At 33.8% G+C, this 27669-nt stretch overlaps 4 protein-coding genes across 4 annotated transcripts; all 4 read right to left on the bottom strand.

Moving 5' to 3' along the window:
- Positions 1-950: 950 nt before the first annotated feature.
- Positions 951-2265, bottom strand: LOC140017056 (stromal cell-derived factor 2-like protein). The gene is made up of 4 exons (XM_072071419.1): positions 1879-2265; positions 1691-1700; positions 1216-1344; positions 951-1133 (listed from the first exon to the last, which is right to left on the bottom strand). Exons 1-4 carry the CDS (start codon positions 1974-1976, stop codon positions 951-953), a joined length of 420 nt encoding a protein of 139 aa, XP_071927520.1. The 5' UTR covers positions 1977-2265.
- Positions 2266-2326: 61 nt separating this feature from the next.
- Positions 2327-5591, bottom strand: LOC140004458 (protein neprosin-like). Its single transcript, XM_072071417.1, has 7 exons — positions 5544-5591; positions 5310-5396; positions 4960-5193; positions 3410-3571; positions 3241-3294; positions 3086-3158; positions 2327-2496 (listed from the first exon to the last, which is right to left on the bottom strand). Exons 1-7 carry the CDS (start codon positions 5589-5591, stop codon positions 2327-2329), a joined length of 828 nt encoding a protein of 275 aa, XP_071927518.1.
- Positions 5592-8061: 2470 nt separating this feature from the next.
- Positions 8062-10717, bottom strand: LOC113724946 (protein neprosin-like). The gene is made up of 7 exons (XM_072055954.1): positions 10531-10717; positions 10175-10261; positions 9820-10041; positions 9170-9331; positions 9025-9078; positions 8777-8923; positions 8062-8667 (listed from the first exon to the last, which is right to left on the bottom strand). The coding sequence occupies exons 1-7, from the start codon at positions 10651-10653 to the stop codon at positions 8290-8292; spliced, it is 1173 nt and encodes a 390-aa protein (XP_071912055.1). The 5' UTR covers positions 10654-10717; the 3' UTR covers positions 8062-8289.
- An 11607-nt stretch (positions 10718-22324) lies between these two features.
- On the bottom strand, positions 22325-24997 carry LOC113724923 (protein neprosin-like). The gene is made up of 7 exons (XM_027247824.2): positions 24794-24997; positions 24493-24579; positions 24139-24360; positions 23452-23613; positions 23288-23341; positions 23040-23186; positions 22325-22930 (listed from the first exon to the last, which is right to left on the bottom strand). The coding sequence occupies exons 1-7, from the start codon at positions 24914-24916 to the stop codon at positions 22553-22555; spliced, it is 1173 nt and encodes a 390-aa protein (XP_027103625.1). The 5' UTR covers positions 24917-24997; the 3' UTR covers positions 22325-22552.
- Positions 24998-27669: the final 2672 nt, after the last annotated feature.

Genomic DNA, 27669 nt, shown 5'->3' with positions numbered 1-27669 from the left:
TTTTCTTGATAATTGAAAGTGTCAGGATAGCTATAGTACAACATTAGGATATCAAATTCTATGCTGACACTTTTAATTGCCAGGAGTTTTTTTTTTTTTTTTGACATAGAAGCAACGTGCAGGTAGTGCTCCCTGCTATACATTCCGTCAATCAGAAACCCAAAGGATTTGTAAAATTATCCCAAAGAACAGAATGCATATAAGAAAATATGCTATGATGCAAAAATCTAGAAACATCAAACTTGAGCAGCACCATGATTATGAGAACTGAAAATGCCAACTCCCATAAGCAAGAGGAGATTTGTCATCATGTTTCATACATCAAAAGATTCACAGGAACGATTCATATATAATAGATGAGCACATGACTAGTAAGGTTAATGGCCACAAGGAGTCCGTACAGATGTCCAGACATGCCTGATAAATGGTAAGCTAATGAGAAGGAGCTAAAAGCGTAACTAGCGTTCATTTACACGACATGAATTACACATCAAGAAAGTCAATCGACTCCCAACAGCGCACTTGTATCTTGTAGGCTGAAAGTTCTTCTATCAAATGCTACTGCAAAACAGAGGAAGAACAAGATATAAGCATGATTTTGACAACACAAGACTGCAGGACCAAGGAAATGGAAAGATAAAGGAGTATATATGGAACAATCAATAATGTTTTCATGGTTTTTAATGCAAATGAGTCTCAAGGACCCTATCAGGAAAGAAATTTTTCTTCTAACAATCTACTGTCATCTACACAAATGTTGAGCACTAGCAAGAAAACACAAACCAGAATGCTTATCCGGAACCAAGGAAGTACATTATTGTAGAATCAGTTATGAATCTGTCACAAGAAAGAGAAGTATCACGGTTTTAGAAGTTGATAGACAGACTGTGAGCGGCCTAGTAACTATCAACATAAGTTCATAAGGCATAGTGGTTTTTACCCATTACATGCTATTTACTGATAAGAAGATTAATTGCATAAGGCATAACAGCAATAGGCATCATAGTAAGACTTATATTTAGCAAGTGGCTATGTAACCATTTTCTAGTCCTCATGTGTTGCAGCCTGATGATGGTACCATCTTTGATTGTATCCCTTTGTTGGGCATTGGTATCTGATATAGGTCTAACAATCTGCAAGCCAAATTTAATCATACCTAACCTTAGAAAATTATGATGATCTAGAAAAAAATATATACTAGAAAAAGAAACATACCCAATAGCTGTTTGAGTCATCAACATTGGGAAAACCAGTGACGGACTGCTGCCCACTACCAGAGCCATATGGTACATCATGCGAATGCAGCCTAAACTTTGTTCTCTTGATCACTGACCCATAAGTAATCTACCAAAATCACATATGCCGAACAAAATAAGAATGACTTAGCACAAAGCCCCATTATACAACTATTAGAACTCAAAGCATCATACACCCATTTTTTATTTTCGCCACACAACAGAAACCTCAAACTATAAAACAGGAAAAAAATCAAATTTAATTCATAAATCAGCTCTTTAAAAAATCCAAATTACAATTTTTAACTGACACCCAGCTAGATTTTTAACAAAGATTATCGAGGCATTTCATCAAACATGTCGAAGGCTATTACTAATTCTACACAAACAACTCCATTTCCTCTTTCCCTGTCCTCTTTTAGCTTAGAAACCTTTGAAACGCTAGAATTTATAACCATCACATGCCTATAATAGCACAAACTTGGTCAAAATTTTGAACAAAAAATAACTATAAAACAACTTTCCGCATACAGTTTCAACAAATAGGGGGAAAAGCACACACACAAAGATGCACCGCATATTTGTGCAACTACAGGAACGCAAAAACCACGAATTTGAAGTAGTAAGTGGGCTTTCGGTTTACCTGGACGCCTTCGGAAGCGATAGAGACGGGGGAAGAGGTGAATCGGAGTCAAGGGTAAGAAAAAGGAAAATGGCGAGACCGAAAAATGAGATTGCCATTAGTAAAAGTAAGCCAATGAACCAGGTGGTTTGCCAAAAGAGCAAACTGAGATCGGACTTGGAAGACGATTCTCGATAAACTATTCGAGTCAGGGAAGAAATTTGTTGAGCCGAATTCGAAGAAGAAGAAGATGATGACCCGAAAGTGGGTTTCCTTCGAGAGAGATTTTGTTGCTGATGCTGCTATTGGCTGCCTGAGGGAGCCACGGTTGAAGCTCTATGGAAATCGGAGCTCCAATCACAGGCTCTGATGCTTGGAAGATCCTAATGATGAAGATGAAGGTGGGGCTAATCGTAATCAGAATCGTGTGGGGACGGGTACGGATGTCAAAGATGAAGGGCTTCTGGAGCTAGGGGATGAGGAAGTGAGTACCCTCTCCAATGGTGTCATCGATGACACCGTGAAACCGGTCGAAGAGGACAGCCCGCTGCCCTCTGTCGACAATGTAGAGGGAGGAGTTGAGGACGGTGGCGCCGATACCCAAACCAACTACCTCGGAACGAAACTGCTGCCTGGCTGCTACCCATTTTTCCCACCAACTATGTCGGAATCTGACAACAGAGACAGAGAGAGGGGGAGGGGGGCTGGAAATGGTGGAGCCGGAAAATGAAAATTTTGAGCAAGTGTTTTGACTAAGTGTTTTGGCCGGCAGAATGAAAATTTTGAGTATTTTAAGCAAATGAATCTTCCGCCAAAATCATACGATGTCGTTTTGTGTCTTTCTTTTTTTTTGTTCATCTCACATTTTCTCAAGTGTCATGTTAGGTAGTCTAAAGGAACATTATTATTTTTATATCTGATAAAATAAAAAAAATTAGAGTATATATTATTGAGTTGGTAATAAGTATCATGATAGGAGTGCTGTAATGACACAAACCAGCAAGTGTCCTTATAGGAATGTGAGGAAAGGCCATTTTTGTTGTAGTGCTAAGGCAATTTTTGTGCTGGTTTGAACAAAGCCAGGGCAAAACATGTTGTAGCATCCAGTGGATCCATAATGATCTCTCTGTTACAGCAACCAGATTTTAGTACATATCTATGATACCAATATAGAATCAAACTTTTTTTTTTAGTATAAGTGAAAGGGTTCGAATTCGAGATTTCTTACTTATACTCCCTTCTCCTGAACCACCCGACCCATCCCTCCTTTTTATAGATTCAAACTTATGTAAGCAGAAGTTCTGTGCATTGAAAAAAATTGATTGCCGAAACATACTAAGTGAAAAATACAGTCCAATACTAAGCAGAAGTTGTTTTACTTACAGTCCAATAAGTGAAAAGTCTTGGTTTGTTATCTCCAAATACACTAGGGTCTACCTGTTATTTTAACAATTGAAATAAGCAAACCATATAGTATGAGATAAATACCTACATATTTACAACTCACAAACAAGATGAATACTAGGTTAGTGATATTATGGAGAAGCAATACCGTCCAACCAGCTTCAATGGTGTTGATAGTCGAATCATGACCTCCAACAACCCAAATCTGAGATAAGCTAAATTCAATTCTGTTCTGAACGTAGGGTTGCCAAACGTTTATTGTTGCCTTTGCTCCACGATACTTGTCACCTTGAACATATGCAATTGCATGCTACACAATTGCAAAAGAAAACAAATATACAACAAGATGAGACTACAAGTAAAAAAAGGAAAAAAAAAATGAGAAATTCAGATTAAAAGAAGAAATAAATCAATTCAAAGAGGGGCAAATTACAATAAAAAAAAGGAAAAGAAATCCCCCCAAGATATGATTCTCACTTTATTCTCTAACATAATTGTTTGTTTCTCACTTTGTGAGACCCAAGACCATTAGTCAATTCTAACTTTACATAATGGCAACCTTTGAATAATATTTTTACTTAGGATAATTTAGTTGATCCACTTAAGGTGTGGTGTGTTTTGTATTTACCCCTTAAAGTCATCTTTTTTTTTCTATTTTTAACTCCAAGAATGTTATTGAACTCTAATATTTTATAACGTTCATGACAAATAATGTCCGAAGAATTTTCTATTACATTATACTATGAATAGAATAATATACTGATGGATTTGGATTTAGTTAAATTTTGTCCCAAGATTACACTTTTCCGAGATGAAGGCAACGTGTTGCTTATTTCATGTGAAAATGGGAAAAAAATCTAGAAAACCATAATCTAAAAAATTAAAATGTGAAAATATTATAAAAAAATTTATAAAAGCCTAGAAACGGTCAGCCTCACTTTCCAGGAATTTGGAACTAAAAAATGTTCATATGGGTGCTTGTATTTCTTTTAGTAGTTAGAGCACCCACTTTATATATATGTTTGTATGTACGTACGTATGTGTATGTGTGTGTGTATATATGGTTTTTGTATACTTAGAAAAAAAAAGGGAGAAATAAGTTCGTTTTTTAATATACTGTGCCTATAGGTACTTTTGTCAAATTTAGCGGTTGATGTGACAAGGGCATTTTGGTCATATTGATGAGTTTATTAACAAAGGAAGCAAAGTGAGAAAGAAAATATAAGGGCTGACTGATTCCACTTTGCATTTTCAAACTTATATCACTTTTTTACTTTATATTTTAAACTTTAATTTTAGATATTTTGTACCATAAATTCTTAATTTTAAACACATTGCATCTTAAACTTTTAAGTTTGTCTCATTTAAATTCAATCAATAATTATATTCGCAAAATTTAAGAGGGGAGCGTTTTGTGATTAATTCTTCAAAATGCTTCAATTACCATCATCTAATGAGAATTCACTCCAAAGTTGCCAAAACTTTTTCAAATTTTAATACACTCAAAAAGTAAGAGTACTAAATATATGTAGATAGATATCTACGTATGTGCAACAAGAAAATAGTAACATAAACATAATATACTTTTGTCATTGTTTCAAGTGACTGCACCATATGTATCGAAACTTCACAATTTTATAAAAGCAAAAAAAATTCATGACATTATCTACAGAAGAATATTCCTATTGTTTGTGGTACCTCATGAGTGTACGGGTCAAGAGACTTCATATCATCATCTGAAGAAGACTGGGAAACAGTTTCGTTCTGCTTCATCACATATTTCTTGGTTTTTCTTGCATTTTGGTTTCTCAAAATAGGAATAGTATTATCCGGGCATTTCCCACTCAACTGCCATGACTGAGTAATTGAATTTGTATTCTCTTGGCCATGAGCATTGAGTAGCTCTGAGCTTGGATGAAAACTAGGCCTCATCTGCAACATCCAAACATATATACATGTATGTAAATATACAGTTTTATATTCATCCAATAACAAAATCATGTGTACATATTTGATTTTCTATGTGACAGGGGGATAAAAAGACTCACCAGAATGGTATGATTTTTCAGCAAAGGATGGTCAAATGCTGGTTGATCATAAATATGAATACAGTCAATGATATCACCATCTGGGCTCTGCCATTTCAAGGAACTAGATTTATGTGAACCCCCAAATATGAAAATCGTAACTTTTAAATTTATCGTGCCAGGAAAAAAAAAACAAGATTTGAAGATGCACTAAAAAAAAAAAAAAGCACATGGATCCATACAAGGAGGGACTACCTTGATGGACTTGATGGGGGTCTTGTTTGAAGCATCACATAAACTCATCACGAATAACAAAATGAAGCAATAGAATTCCTTCATTTTCTTCTCACTACTAAACAGCCTATCCACGATTTTTTTTTTTTTTTTTTTTTTTGGAGCTGCCTGTGCATAGTTGATTCAATTGGTTGGTTAAATATGTAACTATCCACCCCAAATACGGAAACCATTGTTGTCTTGTTCAATGTATTAAACATGAAAATAGAAGAACAAAGTACGAGGAACGCATACAAAAAACAGAAATAGAATCAAGAAAAAGAAAAAAGTCCACAATCGGATGACAACCTGTTGCAAGAACATTAAACTGTGAACAAAACGAATATTTAAAAAGTTGAAACCATTACTCTTTCCACCATTAGTGCGGATCATATGAATAAAATGATGGTTTCTATCGGAAAAAAAAAAGAAAAAGTTGAAATCGTTACTCTTTTTGGAACGATTGTCAATTCTAATTAAAGTAAGTTAAGTGATAAATATATCCAATGAACGTGAATAAATCCCTAGATTCTCATTACTAGTTCAACATTAGTACAGGTTGATGGATATAGTTCTAGGCATATATAATCAGATACAGACAGACACATATATGATAACAATTATAAAAACAATAATAAATAAACTCCACTCTTAAACATCAGTACAGGTGCAATAGGAATTCTAGCAAATGCAAATGGTCGTGTAAGCACAATTTTCTCTGTCAAAAGACATGAGATAATCAATCTGCCATTTTACCTTTTTTTTTTAATATAAAAAGGAAATCTACTTAATTTATCAATGAGGGGCATATCTGGTGCTGAAAATAACTAAGGCCGAAACCATAGAAAAAGAAAATCCTAAAGTTAAGTCTCCTAGTCTGAAGTTTGTAGCCCAATGAACATTATTAATCTCACTTTGTGACTGTCATTCCATATTGTAATCACCACACGCCCTGTTTTGGTCCTAACAAAAATCCATCCACTGTATAACTATCTCAAATCACAGTTAAAAATGTTGGTTCAGTGTAATTAAGTTATGCAACCATTTTACAAGGTAAAAAATGATCGAAAATCTAAGTTGAAACCAAAATTTATCGACTTGATTTTGTAAGAAATGTAAATTTACTATTTTAACAGTAAAGGATGATAATATTCATTTGATTAAATGTGAGAGACATTTGAACGATTCTTTGAAAGATTAATTTCTACATATAACATGAAATATATTTTAAATTGATAACTTAATCTGTTGGACTCTTGCTCAATTGTAGTAATTTCATTAAAGTATGTATAATTTGCTAATTATTATTTTCCGCACTATGGTGAGACATTTTTTTATTCTACTTTCATATCTCGAGTTTTACTTCCTTTTTAATTACGTATCTTTGACTTGATATAATGTAAAAGAAGATATTTAGTTTCTAGTTAGGTATACATTTCAATTGCATAGATGTACCATGTTGTCTTTGAACTATGCTCTTTGCACCTTCAGAGACAATGAATAATACTTCAATGGAACTTTTGCCAGATATCATCCTTGTTCATTTGTTTATTCATTTTCATCTGTGCAGCTGAAAGTTACTTAACCAATTTGAGTTACAATGCATGGAACTTAAACAATTAATCAAAAGATGCTTGCAGAATGAGCTACGAGAGCTGCAGCAATATGGACGGTATTTTGATGCCGTGTCTCATTGCTATCGGGAGGCAAACAAGCCGGCGGACAGGTTGTCTAACGCGGGAGTGGAGGATGGGCATACTAGCATTTATGAGGGTTATAGTGCTTTACCTAGGTTGGTGAGGGGGGACATTACCTTGGATGTGTACGGGTTCCCAAGCTTTCGTAGGTGCCGGCGGTAGGGGGTGGGGGGTTTGGTCAGGGTTTGAATTTGTACTCCTGGAAATGGGTGGACCCGATCTGGGTATTTTTGTTGGTTGCAGCAATAAAATTTTAATTTGATTAAAAAAAAATCAAAAGATGCAACTCTTTTAATTTATGCATCAAAGCAAGAATTCGAAACATATTTGGACAGCCAAAGAAGAAATAAATATAGTGCTAATAACCGAAATACTAAAATGTATCGTAAAATTTTTCCAAATAAACAAAGAAAATAATGGGGTAAGACGAATGGATTTTACAATTGTTAATACAAAACTATTTTGCTTTTTTAACCTTTTAGTAAGACATACGAGATCCAGTATGCTACATAGCCACAAACACATCTCCAGATAATGGATTCGTTCCTCAAGAAAATTCAGACAGCTGAAAACATCATATCCAGCAAAAATGGAAATAGAGTTTAAAGCAGGATATTGGCATTTAATTTGGCAATAGATAACATTTGAATCTCATACATGAATGCAGCATGTTAGGTTGCAAAGTGATTACCAGTTCTCCATTGGTAACTCTCATTTCCCCAGTCTCTATCATTTTATCATGGACGTTATTTGGTTTCATTTTACGTCTCAGGCGTATATGACATGGAAAGAGAAGGAGGAGCTTGAGAATAAGAAGGTTATTTATTCAGGCATACAGGTAAATATTATGATGATAGTAGAGTAGTACAGTTTGATTTTTCTTGCTTCTGAATATGTGTATTGCTTTGGCATTGTTTGCCTTCTACAATTTGATTTAATGCCTAAAGAAATGTAATCAATTTCTGTATTCAGATGATCAAATGCATATCAAGATTCTGCCTCTCGCATATCAAGATTTCTGCATCTTTTGTTCATGGACACTTAGGATTTCTTCCTGGTCCACCAAAGTAAAAGTAATCTCCCGCATCATCACTCTTTCCAGGTACTATGTTGTAGCAATCCGGCTTTCTAGCTACAGGTTTGATATCACCAGGAGGGACTAAGGTGTTGGATTGATCAACTACTTGAAGATTCTTGAAGTAACTTGCCCCTTTATACCCTTCTTCAGCAAAATGGCCACTGCCCATTTGAGTTGTGGTGTGTTGCCCATCTTGAGCATCATTTATTATCTCTCCACCCCATTCAATTAGTGAAGCACTGTCTGCTAGGTCTGTAAATAAGGAAGCAGGCCAATAACCAATTACATCGTCATTCCCGTGTTGTAGCCACCACACATTTTGCTTTGGGTCCTAAACAAAATTATACCACTATATTATGAGTTTTTCAAATCCCAGAAAAAAATTAGGGTTATGTTGTACATAATATGCTGGGATCTTAATCAATTTTGGCTGTCATTACCTTAAAGATTTGTAGGATGATTTCATGTTGAGCACCATGATAGGTAGAAACTGGTGAAAGGGCAACATCTAATGCAATTGAATTACTGGTATGAACAAAGCCAGGGCAGTCCAAGTTGTAGCACCCAGTGGATTGATAGCGATCACGCTGTTAGCATTACCAAATTTTGATACATACATATGATAAAAATTTAGACTCAGGCAAACATATTATATTAGCATTAGGGTTGATAATATTTTGTGACTTACGGTCCAGTAAGTGAAAAGTCTTGTGTTGCTATCTCCAAAGTGACTTGGATATACCTATTATATATATATATACAAACGAAATAAGTAGACAATAAAGTTCAAGACACATGCATGGCCAGATGTATTTATTATAGGGAAGAAGTACCATCCAACCAGCTTCAACGGTGTTTAGACCTGAATTATCACCTGCAACAACCCATATTTGAGCCAAGCTAAATTCACCACTGCCCTGAACCTGGGGTTGCCAAAGGTTTATTGTTGCCTTTGCTCCCAAATACTTGTTACTCTGGACAGATGCATATGCATACTAAAGAATTGAAGAAAAAAGAAAATGAGAAATCGATAAAATAAGCTAAAAATGAGAGAGATTTAAACAAACTAAAAAATTTCCTTCCTGTTAAAGGAATTTTGATATATAATACTCCAAAGGAAAATTAGCAGACACCAAGTATTAAACCTATGTAAACATGCAGGCGTGTGTTGCTACAAAATTCCAGCAAAAATATAGTATGAGTAGATGTTTCGAGTGACTGTCACAGCCGTCGCACGTAGTTGCTCTTTTGCCTTCGCTAAAAAATGGCCTACCAACGATTCTCCGTTGGTTCTAACCGCCAGTGCTCGATACTTCGTTGACAACGTTAAGAAATGCATGACGATCGTTCTCATGGCTAACCGGTGAGCCGTGAAACGCACGACGGTCGTTCTACTTTTGATGGCATGGTGTGGGACTACGTGACACAGAATAGGTCATCCTTCCGTTAAGGTACACAACCAATTTCCAATTGTTTATGGTACCTCGTGATTGGAAAAGCCAGCGAGCTGGGGAAAGTTTCTGTGCTTCTTCTTTGCGTATCTTGCTTTCTGGTTTCTTCTAATAGGAATAGTTCCTTCAGGGCATCTCCCACCCAACTGCCATAACTGAGCAATTGGTTTTTTATCCTCTTGGCCATGAGCATTGGATTGGAATAGTTCACCCCCACCAATTGGTCCTTTCCGAGGCTGGAAACTAGGCCTCATCTGCAACGTGCAAAAATACGTAAAATTTTTACTTTTAATTACTTGCACAATTATGTGTACAAATTTGAATATACACATGCCCTTGTAGAGATTTTTCCCTTGTCTTGCTTTTGGGTAGGATAGAAAGGCTCACCAAAATGGTATGATTTTTGAGCAAAGGATGATTAAATGCTGGTTGATGATAAATGTTGATACAATCAATAATATCACCATCAGGGCTCTGCCATTTAAAACAATCAGGCATCAGTTATTCATGTCCGTGAGTCCTAAAAATGTGGACAGCGTACTCAACTTTTTCAATTTGTTATGCAAGAAAGCAGAACAAGACATAGAAAAACGTGTACAAGAACAACAAATTGGAAAAAAAAAAGAAATTTAGACAAGCACAAGTACGTAGATGTACGCAAGAACATGAACACAAGCACCATGAATATTAAAGTGAGCGAAGAAGGGTTCATGTCTGAACTATACTAGCGAAGAAGGAATAACCTTGATGGACTTGACAGGGATCTTCTTTGAACTGCTCAACGTTTTCCTGACCTGAATCTTCTTGCTTGAGGCATCACATAAATTCATCAAGGATAATAAAATGAAGAAATAAAATAGCTTCATTTTCTTCTCACTTCTAAAACTTCCAATGCAAAATTGATTCACAGGTTGGTGGTATGCATTTGATTTCATTACTAGGTGAATTTATAAGCTTTTAAAGTATCGTTCGTGGAATTCTACTGGCTTATTAAACGAAACCTCCCAAGTCAATTGACTCATATTTCTTCGGACCTCTTCAATCCTGGACCCCAAAACTACTAGATGAAGGTACGACTTTAATATGGATTGTGAAAGGCCATACATTCATATAATCTTTCTTTTCCTTGTTACCATTATTAGGCGACAAATTTTCTTGTTTTTTCATGAACAAATATCGAAAGAGAATGCACTATCACTTGGTTTTCATATTACCACCAATTGCGGCTAACAAGAAGAATATATTCAAGAACAATAACTACGGAAAAAGTAACCAAAAATTAATCAAGAACAAGCACTCAAAACTCAAGTCAAGATGGAACTTCTAGAGGACAGGGAAAAAAAGGAGTCGAAATTAGACGTGTAGAGTCCAGCATCTAGTTTTTAATGCATTTGTAAATCAGTTTCTATCATTGGATCCCACATCTAAAAAAAAAATATGATTTGTGGAATTCTACAGATTTATTAGTAGAAAAATTCCACAAACGACTTAAATTCGTGGACTCCAAAATTGATAGTTAAAAAAAGAACGGCTTGACTAATTAAGTGTTGATCTTGACATATCAAAACCAGCTAATTCAACATTTATTTTGTGATATCTGTAGAAGATATTAAAATTTTGTTCAACATACACACTTTGATAAAAAAATGTATATGACAATTACTTCCAATTTTTCCCTCCTTTGCCTTTCGTTATCTTGTACATTATTATTATTATTATTTTTCTTTCAATAAGAGTACACATGATTACATTCGAAATCCACTGGGATAATAGAAAGGGTTAATCACATTTAATTCCCTTAAGGTATACCCCAGTTTTCAGTTTACTCCCTAACCTTTAATTTTGTTTACTTAACCCCTTATAGGATAAAATTACCCTTGCATAATTTTGACTTTTCATTTACCTTGTTTTCCTTTCATTTAATTCTTTTTCTCTTTCTTCTTTATTTAATTCTTCCTCTTTCCCACAAAAATCTTCACCTTAATGATTGAAATTAAAAAAGAGGAATTGCAGAGATCTATCTTCTCCTTAAATGATTAAAAAAATATTCAAATCATTTTCCTAAAATACAATTTTTTGAGCCTTTCAATTCTTTTAATTTTGGGTTTTCCTCTTTCCTTTCTGGTTTCTCATTTTATTTCCAAGAAAATATCTTAAGATGAAATTGTTTTCCTTTCTTTTATTTCTTTTTCTTTTTATTCTTTCTTTCATGATTCCCAATAGAAAATTCCATTTCAACGAAAATTTTTGTTTTGAGTTTGTAATTACATATTTCTGGATGAAGGTTTAAAAGGCATTAAAAACTAATTTTGATTTTTTGTATGATGCCACGTGTCACAAATTTCAATTGATGATTCTTTTATTTCTTTTTCTTTTTCTTCTCTCTTTCATCCTTCCCAATATAAAATTTGATAGGGTATTAATTGTTAGTAATTTTATTATTAATTTTCCTCTTTATCCTTGCCAAATATTATTTTAATTGTTAATATATACTTATATTTGGTATTTGGACCTAATTTCAGGAAGTGGAGCAGAAAAGTGCTAAAAAAAAGGATCTTCTTGAGAAAAATACTCCACACCTGGGAAGTTTCTAAAAAATCTGCAAGCCGGGCTCCACAGTGGGCTACAAACGGATTTCCTTTCCTTTTGCTGATTAGTAGTTGACTTGTACTAGGAGTTCTACTAGAATGAGCAAACGGAAAACAAGGAACAATGGGTGGTTGCCTTATTCTTTTCTCTTCTTATTCGGTTAGGAGACTAGTCACGTAGGTTTTTTATATTTTTGGAGGCTGATGAGCCGCATGTCTTGGCCGGCTTTGATAGTATCACGTTGGGAATTTCCTCAACAATGAAGAACTAAATTCTTATTTTCTAGTCGAAGGTCAATTTGAGCACCCAATTCCAAACATCTGTAAGATCGAATTATTTTACTTATTTCTTTTATTCATTGGTATTCGTACGTTTTCTGGTTTAATTGCTTATGATTGTTTTGTTATCTGAATGTCAAGGCCCGATATTCGAATTAATCTAATAATCTATTATCATATTAATTGATAGAATCCGTAATTGTTCTATTGATTAATACTAGTGACGACTAGCGTGATTGGTTTCATGTTAGGGAAACGTATGATCTAATTTAAACAAACCCTCGTAGCGTGTTTGTTAATTAGGGTTGGGCTTTTATAATTCTTATTGCAATCGAGAAATTAAATCCTATGGTCGTACTTAGGGTTATTTCTTGGTTAGGGAAATAGTTAATGGTCGTACTTTGACTATCGAAAAAATAAGGAAAGGTTGGTTGTTTATCACTTGTATGACAACTATAACCAATCTAGTAATGAGTAATTGAATTATCTTTGCATCGATGATCAGTTGAATGGACCATGTCTGAAAAGTTGCACCTTTGGCTAGAGTCGTATTGGTTATTGATTAATTCTTATTTATTTCTATTAGTTGTTTTATTAGTTGGTTAATTAGTTATTTTATATTTTTTCAAAAATCCCCCATCTCTGGACTCTAAAAGAAATAAGTTATCCCCAGTCCCTGTGAATTCGACCTTACTCACCTCTATATACAAAATCTGTATTTTTCTTGAGTAGGTATTTATTATTGTACAGGCTCGACACCTGTCAAAATTCCATTTCAACGAAAATTTTTGTTTTGAGTTTGTAATTGCATATTTCTGGGTGAAGGTTTAAAAGGCATCAAAAACTAATTTTGATTTTTTGTATGATGCCATGTGTCCAAATTTCAATTGATGATTATTAATCAGGTCACAATTTCATCTTAAGATATTTTCTTGGGAATAAAATGAGAAACTAGAAAGGAAAGAGGAAAATCCAAAATTAAAAGAATTGAAAGGCTAAAAAATTGTATTTTAGGAAAGTGATTTGAATGTTTTTTTAATCATTTAAGGAGAAGATAGATCTCTGCAATTGCTCTTTTTTAATTTCAATCATTACGGTGAAGATTTTTGTGGGAAAGAGGAAGAATTAAATAAAGAAGAAAGAGAAAAAGAAAGAAAAACAAGGTAAATAAAAAGTCAAAATAATGCAAGGGCAATTTTGTCCTATAGGGGGTTAAGTGAGTAAAATTAAAGGTTAGGGGGTAAACTGAAAAATGGGGTATACCTTAAGGGGATTAAATGTGATTAACCCTAATAGAAACGATCTACACTTGAACATCATCACAAATAATTCAACAAAAACTCACAAAAGGATGGGAATAACAACCTATATGTAGTGAGGAAAATATTCACTTATTTGTTAGAATTGAAATTTGAACTCTGACCTTGGCAACGGGTAACTTATTCTTCATTTATAAAGATTGGCCGCAAAATATGGAATTAATCAACTTTAGTATTCTAGTCATTGGTTGACTCATAAATGCATTGCTTTGTGGAATTCTACAAGTCTATTATTATTGGAAAGTGAAAACCTCCCAAGCCAATAGACTTGAGATTCCTTCCACACACGCCACTTCAATACAAGGCCACACAGACCACTTCAACACGAGTGACGACTTGACTAATTAAGAACTGATCTTGATGTATCAAAATGCTAAGTTAACATATTCATATGTGATATCTGTAGATGATAATGAAAGATTGTTTAATAACCACACTTCTATCAAACATCTGTAAGACAATTGATTCGAAATTTTCCATCTTTTGTCTTTGGTTACAAAGAATCATTTACCTCTTTTTTCCCCATAAGAGTACATCTGTACATGATTACAATCAAATGCCACAATAGTGGAGCAATACAGATGACACCAACTGATCGTCCATCAAGGAGAGAAGTCTTAGCAATGCCAGAAGGTGATCTTGACGTGGGTTTTTAATTGCCTCCCAAACCAGTATTTTATCCTCAAGATTCAACTGTATAGGTGCAAAGAAGCAGTTGTTGTTCTTCTGATGATTCAATTGAACCTTTCCGTGAAGGGATAATTTCAAAAACATCCCCTGAGATTTTTGAAAATTTCATTGACCTCTTCTGAGATTTGAAAAATTACACCTACCTCCTTTGATTTGATAGTTTTAGTAACAAAATCTTAAAATAGTATTGACTTGTTCAAAATTTTAAATGAATACCCAAAAATGCCCTTGTATAATGAGTTTTAATTTACTTCCTTATACAATTATAAGATTATCTAGTATAATTATAAGGAAAATGTGCCAAAATTTTTATGTCCATACCTACTATTTGATAAACAGTTATAATAATAATTTTATCATTATGATAGTATACTTTTGATAGATATATAAGATATAAAAGAAAATGTGGAAATAATTCATTTAGAGTTTATGAATTTTTTGAGTAGTAGAATTATCATAATTTAGTAGTGATTTTGGGCCATTTCTTTTTATTTAATGTTAATTTTAATACCAAAAAATAGAAAACAGTGATCAACAAAAACATTGGATTGCATATAAAGTTAACTTATAAAAAAAAAAATCAATAGTTCGACATTTAATTACAATAGAAACTAGAACTAATAGTGGTAGTTCTATAGTTTTATTGGCAAAAAATAAAAAAAAAAGGAATAAGAAGGAAAAAGAATGAAAGAAATAATTTTAAAAATCATTTTAAGTATAAACAGACAAAACAAGGGAATTTCATTAAAATATTTAAGGGCAATATTGTCAATTCATATGATAAGGGAGGTATGTGTAATTTTAAAACTTTGAGGGAGCTGAATGAAATTGTTGTAAACCTCCAGGGAGGTTTCTGAAATTATCCCTTCTGTGAATCTATAGCTGATCTAGAAATGGAGCAGGTTGGTTGATCAATCTCAATTAAAGTTGTAATAACGAATTGGAACTTTTGAGCAGGCCACACTTTCTGCATTTGATGTGTACCACTGTGTACGTATTTGGGTTTTCCAATCTCTGATTTTCATATGACATTGTAACTAGGAAGCATTCGAGCCAGCATAACGATAATTAATTATGTACCTTGAGAGGCAAGGTATTAATGAATTATGTTTATTATTATTTTTATTAAAAATTATTATCAAGTTACTCATATCACATATTATATTAAATTAATTTCCACCAATAATCAAAGTAAAGTAAAAAATTTTGTACAACCAACCCCTGGAATCTACAATTGTCTCAATCAATAGGGGCATATTGATAAATTAGTAGAAATTTTTTGAAATTCTATATCTGGACTCGGATTTTTTATAAGCCCCCACGAACCAATTAAGAAGCAGATCACAACCAATGTTATGGCTCTCAAAACATACATATATTAATTTAATTCATGTCAATCTTTTTCCCTTTTTTCCCATTTTGGGGCTAAAATGCCCATTCATAAGTCTTTGCTGGACTGCCTTAAAAGAAAAAAAAAAGAAAAACAAAAGAAGTTCAAATTAGATTTGTACTGTGAAAGGAGCCCAATTATCCTCAGAAAAGGTTTTTTTAAAAAAAAAGATAATTTGTTATAACTACTTTTACTTCATCATGCATCACAATAATGATGTGACTCTGAATTTACAATATAACATGCGTATCAGTAGACCCAGTAACTGACTACACTTGAATATTTTCCTTTTTTTTTAAATTTTCTCTTTTTGGGGTTAAAATCTCGATTCATAAATCTATGTTGGACTGCTTAAAAAAGAACATCAAAAGTCTAGATTGGACTCCCTTAAGGAAGAAAAAAGCAAAAAAAAAAAAAGAAATCTACTTTTGGAACTTTGATATGGATCATGAAAGGCCACATTCAGGTCGGCAGAACATTTTTTTTTTTTTTTTTTTGACAAGGGAACTTGTAACTGCTATTCAAGAGTGCTCACTAGATAAAGTCCATCCTATTCAATAGACCGCCAACCACACGAAGGGGTAAGACGCACTAGGCAAATCCTATACGACGGACATGTGTTTTCTTGAATTTAATTTGTTACATATTTTCTTGTATTTTCATGCACAAATAATGAAAGAAAATGTATTCTCCCTTCATTTTCATGTTACCATCAAACCAATGTAGGCTAACAAGAAAAATATCTTTTTTTCTTACAAAACAAATAGCAAGAGAAGAGTAGGCGGGAAAATGGAAAAAAATACAAAGACTCAGAACCAAGTCAAGATTCAAATCCCTCAAGAACCAAAAAAAAAAAAAAAAAAGGTATGGTTCAAATTGGACTTGTACTGTGAGAGTAGTTTAGTATTTAGCTTCTAACGCATTCGGTCAGCAGCAGTGTTTTAAAAAGTAAAGGTGTTAAGTAAAACACTTTGTTTTCACACAAATGGGGTGAAAGCCTCAAGATGTGGGGCACAAGCCTCACAAAATTTAAATTTTTAATGTATAAAAAATATAAAAATTACAAAAAAAATATTATTAAAATACAAATAAATATAATAAAATCGTAGATAAACTATATAGTGGTAATAATAGTTATGAAAAACATGGTAAAAGTTCATGATAAAGGACTATGACATTTAAAATATTAAAGTCCATATTTAAATATTACTGCACGTAGTAGTGCTATATAAAGATGGTAAAATAAAAAATAAAAAATGTTTTTTTTCAGGATAATCACAATTTAGATAACATGTGAGCTAAAGTTTAAAAGTGAGCCAAAACACAAGGAGCAAAATAATAATGACCAAAAATCTAATCAGTCAAAGTGCAAATCACAAGGCTTGTCATCTTCCCCAATCCGTTATCTACATGGCTGCAACTTCAGAACTTGCACAATGAACGATATGAATGAATCATTTTACCATATATCACCCCTGTTCAATGTTCTGTTCATTTTCATCGGGTCCTTTGGAAGTTCAAGGAATCAACTTGAGCTAGTTGAAAAGGAGCTTAAACAATGAAAAAAAAAAGTACTGTTATCTGCATAAAAATAAAAAAAAAATTCAGAAAAAATGCTTTGACCGACTAAGAATAAACCAATACAGAATTAATTAACTGATGTAGTAGAACATATGATCAAAATTTCCAAGGAACGAAAGAAAATAGTGAGCTTGGATTTTTTTAATAGTCATTGGTGGATAGCTATTCAATAATCATAATCAAGGAAAAATCATTTAAAACGTCCCTTACTTTTCATCAAATAAATATTTTCATCCCTCACTTCTCATCAAATTAATTTTGTCATTTCTCACTTTTAAAATGTTAACTTTACACTTCTTACAAATTCAAATTAATAAAATTTGGTTCCTACCTAATTTTACGATCACTTTTTAGTTTAAAATCACCACGTGATACACATGCAGTTATTTTTTTATATATGAAAAGATCAAATTCCACTTTTGTAGTGACCAAAAATGAATATAGATTAGTGATTGACGATTTCCTGCAAGCGCACAGGATTGATCGTAGTAATAATTTGCTTGGAGTATTCTAAGGTTAAACCCATAGAAACGAGTTAATTTTCTACTTTAATTATTCCAAAATAACAAAATGTAAATTCAAAGTGTGATTTTTTTCTAACTGAACAATAAAGGAATAATCAATTCAAATAGAATAGTGGTGAGAAAACAATAGACGCGAGTCTAGTGTTTTAGGTTTTAATTCAGAATTTGAATCAATTATCTAGTTAATTTCTCAATAAACCATGAATGCATCACACAATTATATTTTAGATTATCTTTCGATACATTTAAAGTGTGTCTAATTAAATCTTATGTCTCTCTCGAGATCGCAAGTATTCAATTAAACCCTTTAAGAACCCTTTAAGAAAAAAAAAATTAAACCCTTTAAGAACTTCGGTGATATAAGTGTGTCATACAAATTCTAATATATTCTCGTGAATAGGTTAACTATGTTTATCTACCTAGTGCGCGGTTGTATTTCCTTTCTCAATTCAATACAGACCATAAGAGCATGTCTATGGTAGCCAATAACAAACATATAATTAAATCAAGATAGATAAATCACAGCAAAATGCAAGAAATTAAACTAGAAGAATTGATCTAATTCCTTCATAAAAATCTTAACTCTAGAAATAATTTAGTTCAACATGATTTAGAAATAAAAACCATGAATTCAAAGAGTTGCTACAAAGATAAAAAAAAAAAAGGAGTAAGAAAACTTTTTAGTTGCTTGCTCCGATCTTCTCCTTGCATGCTTCTTGAATCGCCTTCATTTGATCTTGATCTATCAAGAGTAAACTATGAAAAGATGTTAAAACTAGGCTAGACTAATATTTTCCACCTTAAAATGACCTAAAGAACCCCTATTTATAGTTTCTTGAAAATATATCCTAAACAGGGTAGGAATAGGCTTTATTGGAGTTTAAAAATCGCGTTTCCACCCATTTTTCCGATGAAGACCGGCTTAATGTCCAGTGCCGGTCATTGGGCTAAGCCAAAGAATCTGGAGATGTTCGGCGCGGAACATGGATCCGTCCGCGGATCATTACGGCTCCGCGCGTGGATCCTTTTTGAAGCCCTAAAACTCCATCAAATAGGCTGAATCAATTCTTGCTCAAAACACAAAAGTTGTAGCCCTTTGAATACCGTAAGAATCAAGTAATTTGGAAGTCTGGACATTGAGATATGCCTAAAATACTGAGACCTGATCCTAAGAGCATCGCAGCACAACTATATTTCAGTAATTTGCACTTTTGACTATGAAAACTTAAGAACTGGACTTTGATGTTTTCACAAAAGTTGTAGAGTATTCTCTTAGATTCGAATTGAATCAAGAATAATCTCAATCCAATTTGTGTAACTCAAGTTACTGCCAAAATATTGAAACATGTCAATTTTGCCAAACCCATTCCTCTTGACTTTTTCCTCTTCCATTGCTTCTTCACGCCACGTTTTCAGTCCATTTTCTCTCTAATTGAGTTTTTCACCTATTAGAATAATATAAGAGCAAAATTAAGTAGTTTCTGTTTAAGATAAAGCTCAAATAACATGGTTAACAAGAAATTTAAACCTATAAATGCACTACAAGTTATCCCTATCAATTAGATTGGATCCCATCTTTTTTGGATAAAAATAGATATGGTTTAGGTTAGATTCTATTTTTTTAGAGGTAAAAGTAAAAATGGATCGTCATTTGTTTAATTACAAATGAAATCTAATTTTTTTGCTCCTAAAAAATGATCATAGGTCATGTGAAAAATTGACAGGGTGTCGAGCCTGTGCAATAATAATTACCTACTCGAGAAAAAAATACAGATTCTGTATATAGCGGTGAGTAGGGTCGAATCCACAGGGATTGGGGATAACTTATTTCTTTTAAAGTCCGAAGTATCGAGGATTTTTGGAGAATATAAAATAACTAATTAACTAACTAATAAAACAACTAATAGAAATAAATAGAAATTAATCAATAACCAATATGACTCTAGCCAAAGGTACAACTTTTCAGACACGGTCCATGCAACTGATCATCGATACAAAGGTAATTCAATTATTCATTAATAGATTGGTTATAATTGTCATACACGCGATGAACAACCAGCCTTTCCTTAATTTCTCGATAGTTAAGGTACGACCGTTAACTATTTCCCTAACCAAGTAATAACTCTAGGTACGACCATAGGATTTAATTACTCGATTGTATTAATAATTAGAAAAGCCCAACCCTAACCAACAAACACGCTACGAGGGTTTGTTTAAGTTAGATCATACGTTTCCCTAACATGAAACCAATCACGCTAGTCGCCACTGGTATTAATCAATTGAACAATTACGGATTCAATCAATTAATTTGGCATTAGATCATTAAGTTAATTCGAATATCGGGCCCTTGACATTCAAATAACATAACAAGCATAAGCAATTAAATCAGGAAACGCACAAATACCAATAAATAAAAGAAATAAGTAAAATAATTAGATCTCACGGATGTTCGGAACCGAGTTTTCAAATTGACCTTCGACTAGATGAACTTAGCCACGCCTCATGAGAAAATCTCCACGTAATTTAATTGAGGTCCAGGCCATCAAAGGAACCAAGAAAGAATCAAACTAAAACTCTGCTAAAAGCTAAGCTAAAAACTCTTGATAAGAGTTCTTTGGACGTCCGTTTCTTTTTTAAAGCCAAAGATGACTAATGCTATCTAGTCCCGTGGTCCCCGCAGAAATTGAGAGTCCAACTCTAGAAGAAAAGCCAGCCGACTAAGAGAAAAAAGATACAAAGAGGTGGGGCCTGCCGAATTGCTTATTGTGTTCTATTGATAGTAGGACTTCTCGTATGAGTTCTCCTTATCAGCACAAAGGTAGGAAATTAGTTTTGTTCTCTCCTTGTGGGTCAGGTCGATGGAGATTTTTTTGAAGTCTCCAACTTATGGAATAAGTCCCTTTTTTTTTTTAGTTTTCTGCTCCATTTTCTGAAATTAAATTCAAATACCAAATATAAGTAAATATTAACAATTAAAACAATATTTGGTAGGAATAAAAGGAAAAATTAGTAATAAAATTGCTAACAAATAATACCCTATCATGCATTTAAAATAAAAAAAATGGTCAAAAATCTATGTTGGAACTAACTTTTATCGACCTAATTTTATAAGGGATGTAAATTTACTATTACAAAAGTGAACAATGAAAAAAATTTATTGTCAAATGTTTTTTCCAATTTCTGCAAACGACAATGGGATATATTTTGAATTGATAACTTAATCCGTTGGACTGCTGTTCATTTGTAGTAATTTCATCAAAGAATGTATAATTTGGTATTTATTATTTTCCTCACTAGGGGGAGACATTTTATATTCTACTTTCATGTCTCGAGTTTTGCCTCCTATTTCAATTACGTATCTTTGACTTGATGTAATGTAAAAGAAGATTTTTAATCTCTAATTAGGTATGCATTTCAATTGCATAGGTATACCGTGTTGCCATTGAACTATGTTCTTTGCACCTTTAGAGACAATGAATAATACTTCAATGGAACTTTTTGCCAGATATCATCCTTGTTCATTCGTTTATTCATCTTCATCTGCGCAGCTTAAAGTTACTTAACCAATTTGAGTTACTATACATGGAACTTAAACAATTCGTTTATTCATTCCCCTGTAAAGATGTGGAAAAAAAAAGATTTTGGTTATAACGAATCATTTTTCTCTTTAAGGAAGAAATTTTCAATTGGATAGCAATGGATCCTTCATGTACATGTTACTGGCCGTATTTGCTCCAACAATCTCTCGATAAATATAAAAAGTTTATTTGCAAGTAGAAAAGTCGAATTATCATATGACGGGAAGTGGAGAAAAAAAAAACTGGTTAATCCAACAAAAACTGAACAACTTAGAAATTTATTTTATCACATTCGATTTTTGAGTCCAGAAGAAAGAACATCTGCATGGGGTTATTAATTTTTGAAGGACAATACCTCCTCACTAAGACTTGATGACAGGATGTGATGGTTCAGTTTGAATAAAATTCCTTGAACCATATTGGATAATCAGGGATACCGAGCAATTGAGTACCAAAAATTAATAAAGGAAACAATCTAGTTCTCCATTGGTAACTCTCATTTCCCCAGTCTCTATCATTTTATCATGGACGTTATTTGGTTTCATTTTACGTCTTAGGCGTATATGACATGGAAAGGGAAGGAGGAGCTTGAGAATAAGAAGGTTATTTATTCAGGCATACAGGTAAATATTATGATGATAATAGAGTAGTACAGTTTGATTTTTCTTGCTTCTGAATATGTGTATTGCTTTGGCATTGTTTGCCTTCTACAATTTGATTTAATGACTAAAGAAATGTAATCAATTTCTGTATTCAGATGATCAAATGCATATCAAGATTCTGCCTCTCGCATATCAAGATTTCTGCATCTTTTGGTCATGGACAATTAGGATTTCTTCCTGGTCCACCAAAGTAAAAGTAATCTCCGGCATCATCACTCTTTCCAGATACTATGTTGTAGCAATTCGGCTTCTCAGCTACGGTAGTGATATCACCAGGAGGGACTAAGGTGTTGGATTGATCAACTACTTGAAGATTCTTGAAGTAACTTGCCCCTCCAGCTTGTTCTTCAGCAAAATGGCCACTGCCCATTTGAGTTGTGGTGTGTTGCCCATCTTGAGCATTATTTATTATCTCTCCACCCCATTCAATTAGTGAAGCACTGTCTGCTAGGTCTGTAAATAAGGAAGCAGGCCAATAACCAATTACATCGTCATTCCCGTGTTGTAGCCACCACACATTTTGCTTTGGGTCCTAAACAAAATTATACCACTATATTATGAGTTTTTCAAATCCCAGAAAAAAATTAGGGTTATGTTGTACATAATATGCTGGGATCTTAATCAATTTTGGCTGTCATTACCTTAAAGATTTGTAGGATGATTTCATGTTGAGCACCATGATAGGTAGAAACTGGTGAAAGGGCAACATCTAATGCAATTGAATTACTGGTATGAACAAAGCCAGGGCAGTCCAAGTTGTAGCACCCAGTGGATTGATAGCGATCACGCTGTTAGCATTACCAAATTTTGATACATACATATGATAAAAATTTAGACTCAGGCAAACATATTATATTTGCATTAGGATTGATAATATTTTGTGACTTACAGTCCAGTAAGTGAAAAGTCTTGTGTTGCTATCTCCAAAGTGACTTGGAAATACCTATTGTATATATTAACAAACGAAATAAGTAGACAATAAAGTTCAAGACTATTTATTGTTGATGAACAAATTGAATTGCTTATTGACTATTTATTATAGGGAAGAAGTACCATCCAACCAGCTTCAATGGTGTTCAGATCTGAATTAGCACCTGCAAGAACCCATATTTGAGCCAAGCTAAATTCACCACTGCCCTGAACTTGGGGTTGCCAAAGGTTTATTGTTGCCTTTGCTCCCAAATACTTGTTACTTTGGACATATGCATATGCATGCTAAAGAATTGAAGAAAAAAGGAAATGAGAAATCGATAAAATTAATAAGCTAAAAATGAGAGAGATTTAAACAAACTCAAAAATTTCCTTCCTGTTAAAGGAATTTTGATATATAATACTCCAAAGGAAAATTAGCAGACACCAAGTATTAAACCTATGTAAACATGCAGGGCAAAAATATAGTATGAGTAGATGTTTCGAGTGACTCTGTCACAGCCGTCGCACGTAGTAGCTCTCTTGCCTTCGCTAAAAAACGGCCTACCAACGATTCTCCGTTGGTTCTAACCGCCAGTGCATGATACTCCGCTGACAACGTTAAGAAATGTACGATGATCGTTCTCATGGCTAACTAGTGAGTCGTGAAACGCACGACGGTGGTTCTACCCTTTGATGGCATGGTGTACGACTACGTGACACGGAATAGGTCATCCTTCCGACAACGGTGCATATCAACACATTAAAAAAAAATTCTACAAGAGTCGTATTGTTTATGGTACACAACAAATTTCCAATTGTTTATGGTACCTCGTGATTGGAAAAGTCAGCGAGCTGGGGAAAGTTTCCGTGCTTCTTCTTTGCATATCTTGCTTTCTGGTTTCTTCTAACAGGAATAGTTCCTTCAGGGCATCTCCCACCCAACTGCCATAACTGAGCAATTGGTTTTTTATCCTCTTGGCCATGAGCATTGGATTGGAATAGTTCACCCCCACCAATTGGTCCTTTCCGAGGCTGCAAACTGGGCCTCATCTGCAACGTGCAAATGAATAAATTTTTTTACTTTTAATTACTTACACAATTATGTGTACAAATTTGAATATACACATGCCCTTGTAGAGATTTTTCCCTTGTCTTGCTTTTGGGTGGGATAGAAAGGCTCACCAGAATGGTATGATTTTTGAGCAAAGGATGATCAAATGCTGGTTGATGATAAATGTTGATACAATCAATAATATCACCATCAGGGCTCTGCCATTTAAAACAATCATGCATTAGTTATTCAAGTACTCAACTTTTTCAATTTGTTATGTAAGAAAGTAGAATAAGACATAGAAAAACGTGTACAAGAACAACAAATTGGAAAAAAAAAAAAAAAGAATTTAGACAAGCACAAGTACGTAGATGTACACAAGAACATGAACACAGGCACCATGAATATTAAAGTGAGCGAAGAAGGAATAACCTTGATGGACTTGACAGGGATCTTCTTTGAACTGCTCAACGTTTTCCTGACCTGAATCTTCTTGCTTGAGGCATCACATAAATTCATCCAGGATAATAAAATGAAGAAATAAAATAGCTTCATTTTCTTCTCACTTCTCAAACTTCCAATGCAAAATTGATTCACAGGTTGGTGGTATGTATTTGATTTCGTTGCTAGGTGAATTTATAAGCTTTTAAAGTATCGTTCGTGGAATTCTACTGGTTTATTAAACGAAACCTACCAAGTCAATTGACTCATAATTCTTCGGACCTCTTCAATCCTGGACCCCAAAACTACTACTAGACGAAAGTACGACTTAATATGGATTGTGAAAGGCCATATATTCATATAATCTTTCTTTTCCTTGTTACCATTAATTAGTAGGCCACAAACGGGTAACTTATTCTTCATTTATAAGGATTGGCCGCAAAATACGGAATTAATCAACTTTAGTATTCTAGTCATTAGTTGACTCATAAATGCATTGCTTTGTGGAATTCTACAGGTCTATTATTATTGGAAGGTGAAAACCTCCCAAGCCAATAGACTTGAGATTCCTTCCACACACGCCACTTCAATACGAGGCCGCACAGACCACTTCAACACGAGCAACCACTTGACTAATTAAGATCTGATCTTGATGTATCAAAATGCCAAGTTAATATATTCATATGTGATATCTGTAGATGATAATGAAAGATTGTTTAATAACCACACTTCGATCAAACATTTTTGTGACAATTGATTCGAAATTTTCCATCTTTTGTCTTTGGTTACAAAGAATCATTTACCTTTTTTTTCTCCATAACAGTACATCTGTACATGATTACAATCAAATGCCAGACTAGTGGAATGAATGTAAAAGAAGCATAATGGGACAGCAATACAGATGACACCAGTGATTGTGCATCAATGAGAGAAGTCATAGCAATGCTAGAAGGTGATCTTGATGTAGGTTTTTAATTGCCTCCCAAACCAGTTTTTTATCCTCAAGATTCACCTCTATAGGTGCAAAGAAGCAGTTGAACCTTTTTGTGAAGGGATAATTTCAAAAACCTCCCTTGAGGTTTTTGAAAATTTCACTGAGCTCTCCTAAGATTTGAAAAATTACACTTACCTTTCTTGATTTGATAGTTTTAGTAATAAAATTTTAAAATAATATTTGACTTGGTCAAAATTATAAATGAATGCCCAAAATTGCCCTTGTATAGTTGTAGACACCAAATTTTTGTCAATCTTCAATATTTTAGTGAATTTTTTCTATTTAATCAGTTATTTATTTTCTTACATTTTAATGTGTATTTTTCTCATTTTTTGCAGGTTTATTTTAGAAAAAAAAAACAAACAAAAAAAATCAAAAATCAAATCAAAATCACATTATTACAAAACTTACACATTTTCATTATTTTCCCTACAAAAAAAAACACTTAACCCATTCCTACGCTCAACTTTCTTGATCTTTCTTGTCATTGGGTAAAAAAATAATGATTTTGACCAAACAAACACACAAACTCCCCACCTTTACTTCCTCAATCTCCTCTCTCAGCTCTCACAGACAGAAGACAAGAAGCTAAGAAGACAAGCCACAAAAAAAAAAAAAAAAAAACACTCCAATCTCTCCAGGCTCACTTGGCAGAGGCAGAAAAAAAAAAAATAGAGAAACGCACGAGAGAAGAGGAAGTGAAGCTCTCGGAATTTTGCAACCTGACCCCTCACTCTCTCCCTCTCTCGAACTTGGGCAGAGGAAAGAAACAGAGAAGAAGAAAAAAAATCTTCCCCAACTCCTCTCGGTTCCATCTCAACCTCACACACACCTACATTGAGGTAATTTTTAGTTTTGTCCAGCACGTTAAATCAAATGCTTCATTGTTTAGTTTTCTTTCGTTTCTGCTGGCTGCCTTGCATTGTTGTTGTTGTATTGTTAAAAATTGGGAAATGGCATGAACTAGATTGAGGAAAGGGAAATGTTTTTCGTGCATGCATATTAACCGTTTGAAAAAATGCCAAAATGGAAAACGAGTTAAAAGCTGGGCATGGTGCATGTTGTTTTTGTCAAAATAGATGACCATTTGACAGTGTAGGTCCAAAAAGGTTGCATTATCTAAAAAATTTTGGAGTTTTGAGCCTTCAAAGCATTAGAATAATTTTCTTCATTGTTGGGGCTGTTTTGACTTAATGCATCATTTTGTTGTTGTTTATTTGTCAAACTAATATTATAGTTGTAATGTAGAAGCTATAAGGAGTGTTTCGGCATAATTTTATGATTTTTGGTGAAGATTTGAGTGTTTAAAAATATAAAAAAATTGGGCTGTTTTTTAGCATTTCGGCCCCTTTCGGGTCATTTTTTGTAAAAACTAATTTTAAAAATCGAATCTACGCGAAAAATCGAGTGAGGGGATGTATTTTGGTGAAATTTGGTAACGGAAGAAGTTGCCGGCGATCGCCGGCGGCGGCGGTCCGGCGGCAGCAGCTGCCATGGCCGATAGCTGAAGAAGCTTCAGCTGGCCAGGCAAGAAGAAGAAGAAACAGACGGTGAAGAGAAGAAAGAAAAAGGAAGGAAAAAGAAAAAAAAGATTTGGGCTAATGTTTATTTTTCTGATGGGCCAAGAGTTAGTTTTGGTTGGGTTTCAGGAATGGGTTTTATTTTATTTTCTTTGGGTTTCGGTTGGGTTAGAAGGTCAGAGCCCATGTACTTTTTGGCTGGGCTTAGGTAGTATCCGGCCCAAATAAATAAAATGATGGCCCGATGGCCTTTTTCTCCCAAATCAGAAACCGAAATTTGCACTTTAGCCCCTGATCTTTGGAGTAGTTTCACTTTGGCCCAGAACATTTTAAATTTGTTTCACTTAGGCCCT

Source organism: Coffea arabica, chromosome 1e, assembly GCF_036785885.1.
Source record: "Coffea arabica cultivar ET-39 chromosome 1e, Coffea Arabica ET-39 HiFi, whole genome shotgun sequence".
Lineage (NCBI taxonomy): Eukaryota > Viridiplantae > Streptophyta > Magnoliopsida > Gentianales > Rubiaceae > Coffea > Coffea arabica.
The sequence above is the reverse complement of the archived record's forward strand: the minus strand, read 5'-3'. Positions and strand labels throughout refer to the sequence as shown.

Bases quoted from the DNA above. Each gene is read 5' to 3' on its own strand.
- LOC140017056 (XM_072071419.1), bottom strand. From the start codon at position 1,976: ATGGCAATCTCATTTTTCGGTCTCGCCATTTTCCTTTTTCTTACCCTT. The intron at 1,134-1,215 runs GTATGTTTCTTT...TTTGGCTTGCAG, and splicing joins ATGACTCAAACAGCTATTGG to ATTGTTAGACCTATATCAGA.
- LOC140004458 (XM_072071417.1), bottom strand. From the start codon at position 5,591: ATGAGTTTATGTGATGCTTCAAACAAGACCCCCATCAAGTCCATCAAG. The intron at 5,194-5,309 runs GTGAGTCTTTTT...TGGATGTTGCAG, and splicing joins TGAAAAATCATACCATTCTG to ATGAGGCCTAGTTTTCATCC. The intron at 3,295-3,409 runs GTATTGCTTCTC...TTAAAATAACAG, and splicing joins CCATTGAAGCTGGTTGGACG to GTAGACCCTAGTGTATTTGG.
- LOC113724946 (XM_072055954.1), bottom strand. From the start codon at position 10,653: ATGAAGCTATTTTATTTCTTCATTTTATTATCCTTGATGAATTTATGT. The intron at 9,332-9,819 runs GTACCATAAACA...TCAATTCTTTAG, and splicing joins CTGGCTTTTCCAATCACGAG to TATGCATATGCATCTGTCCA. The intron at 8,668-8,776 runs GTAATGACAGCC...AATTTTGTTTAG, and splicing joins TCATCCTACAAATCTTTAAG to GACCCAAAGCAAAATGTGTG.
- LOC113724923 (XM_027247824.2), bottom strand. From the start codon at position 24,916: ATGAAGCTATTTTATTTCTTCATTTTATTATCCTGGATGAATTTATGT. The intron at 24,361-24,492 runs GTGAGCCTTTCT...TGCACGTTGCAG, and splicing joins TCAAAAATCATACCATTCTG to ATGAGGCCCAGTTTGCAGCC. The intron at 23,187-23,287 runs GTAAGTCACAAA...TAATGCTAACAG, and splicing joins GACTTTTCACTTACTGGACT to CGTGATCGCTATCAATCCAC.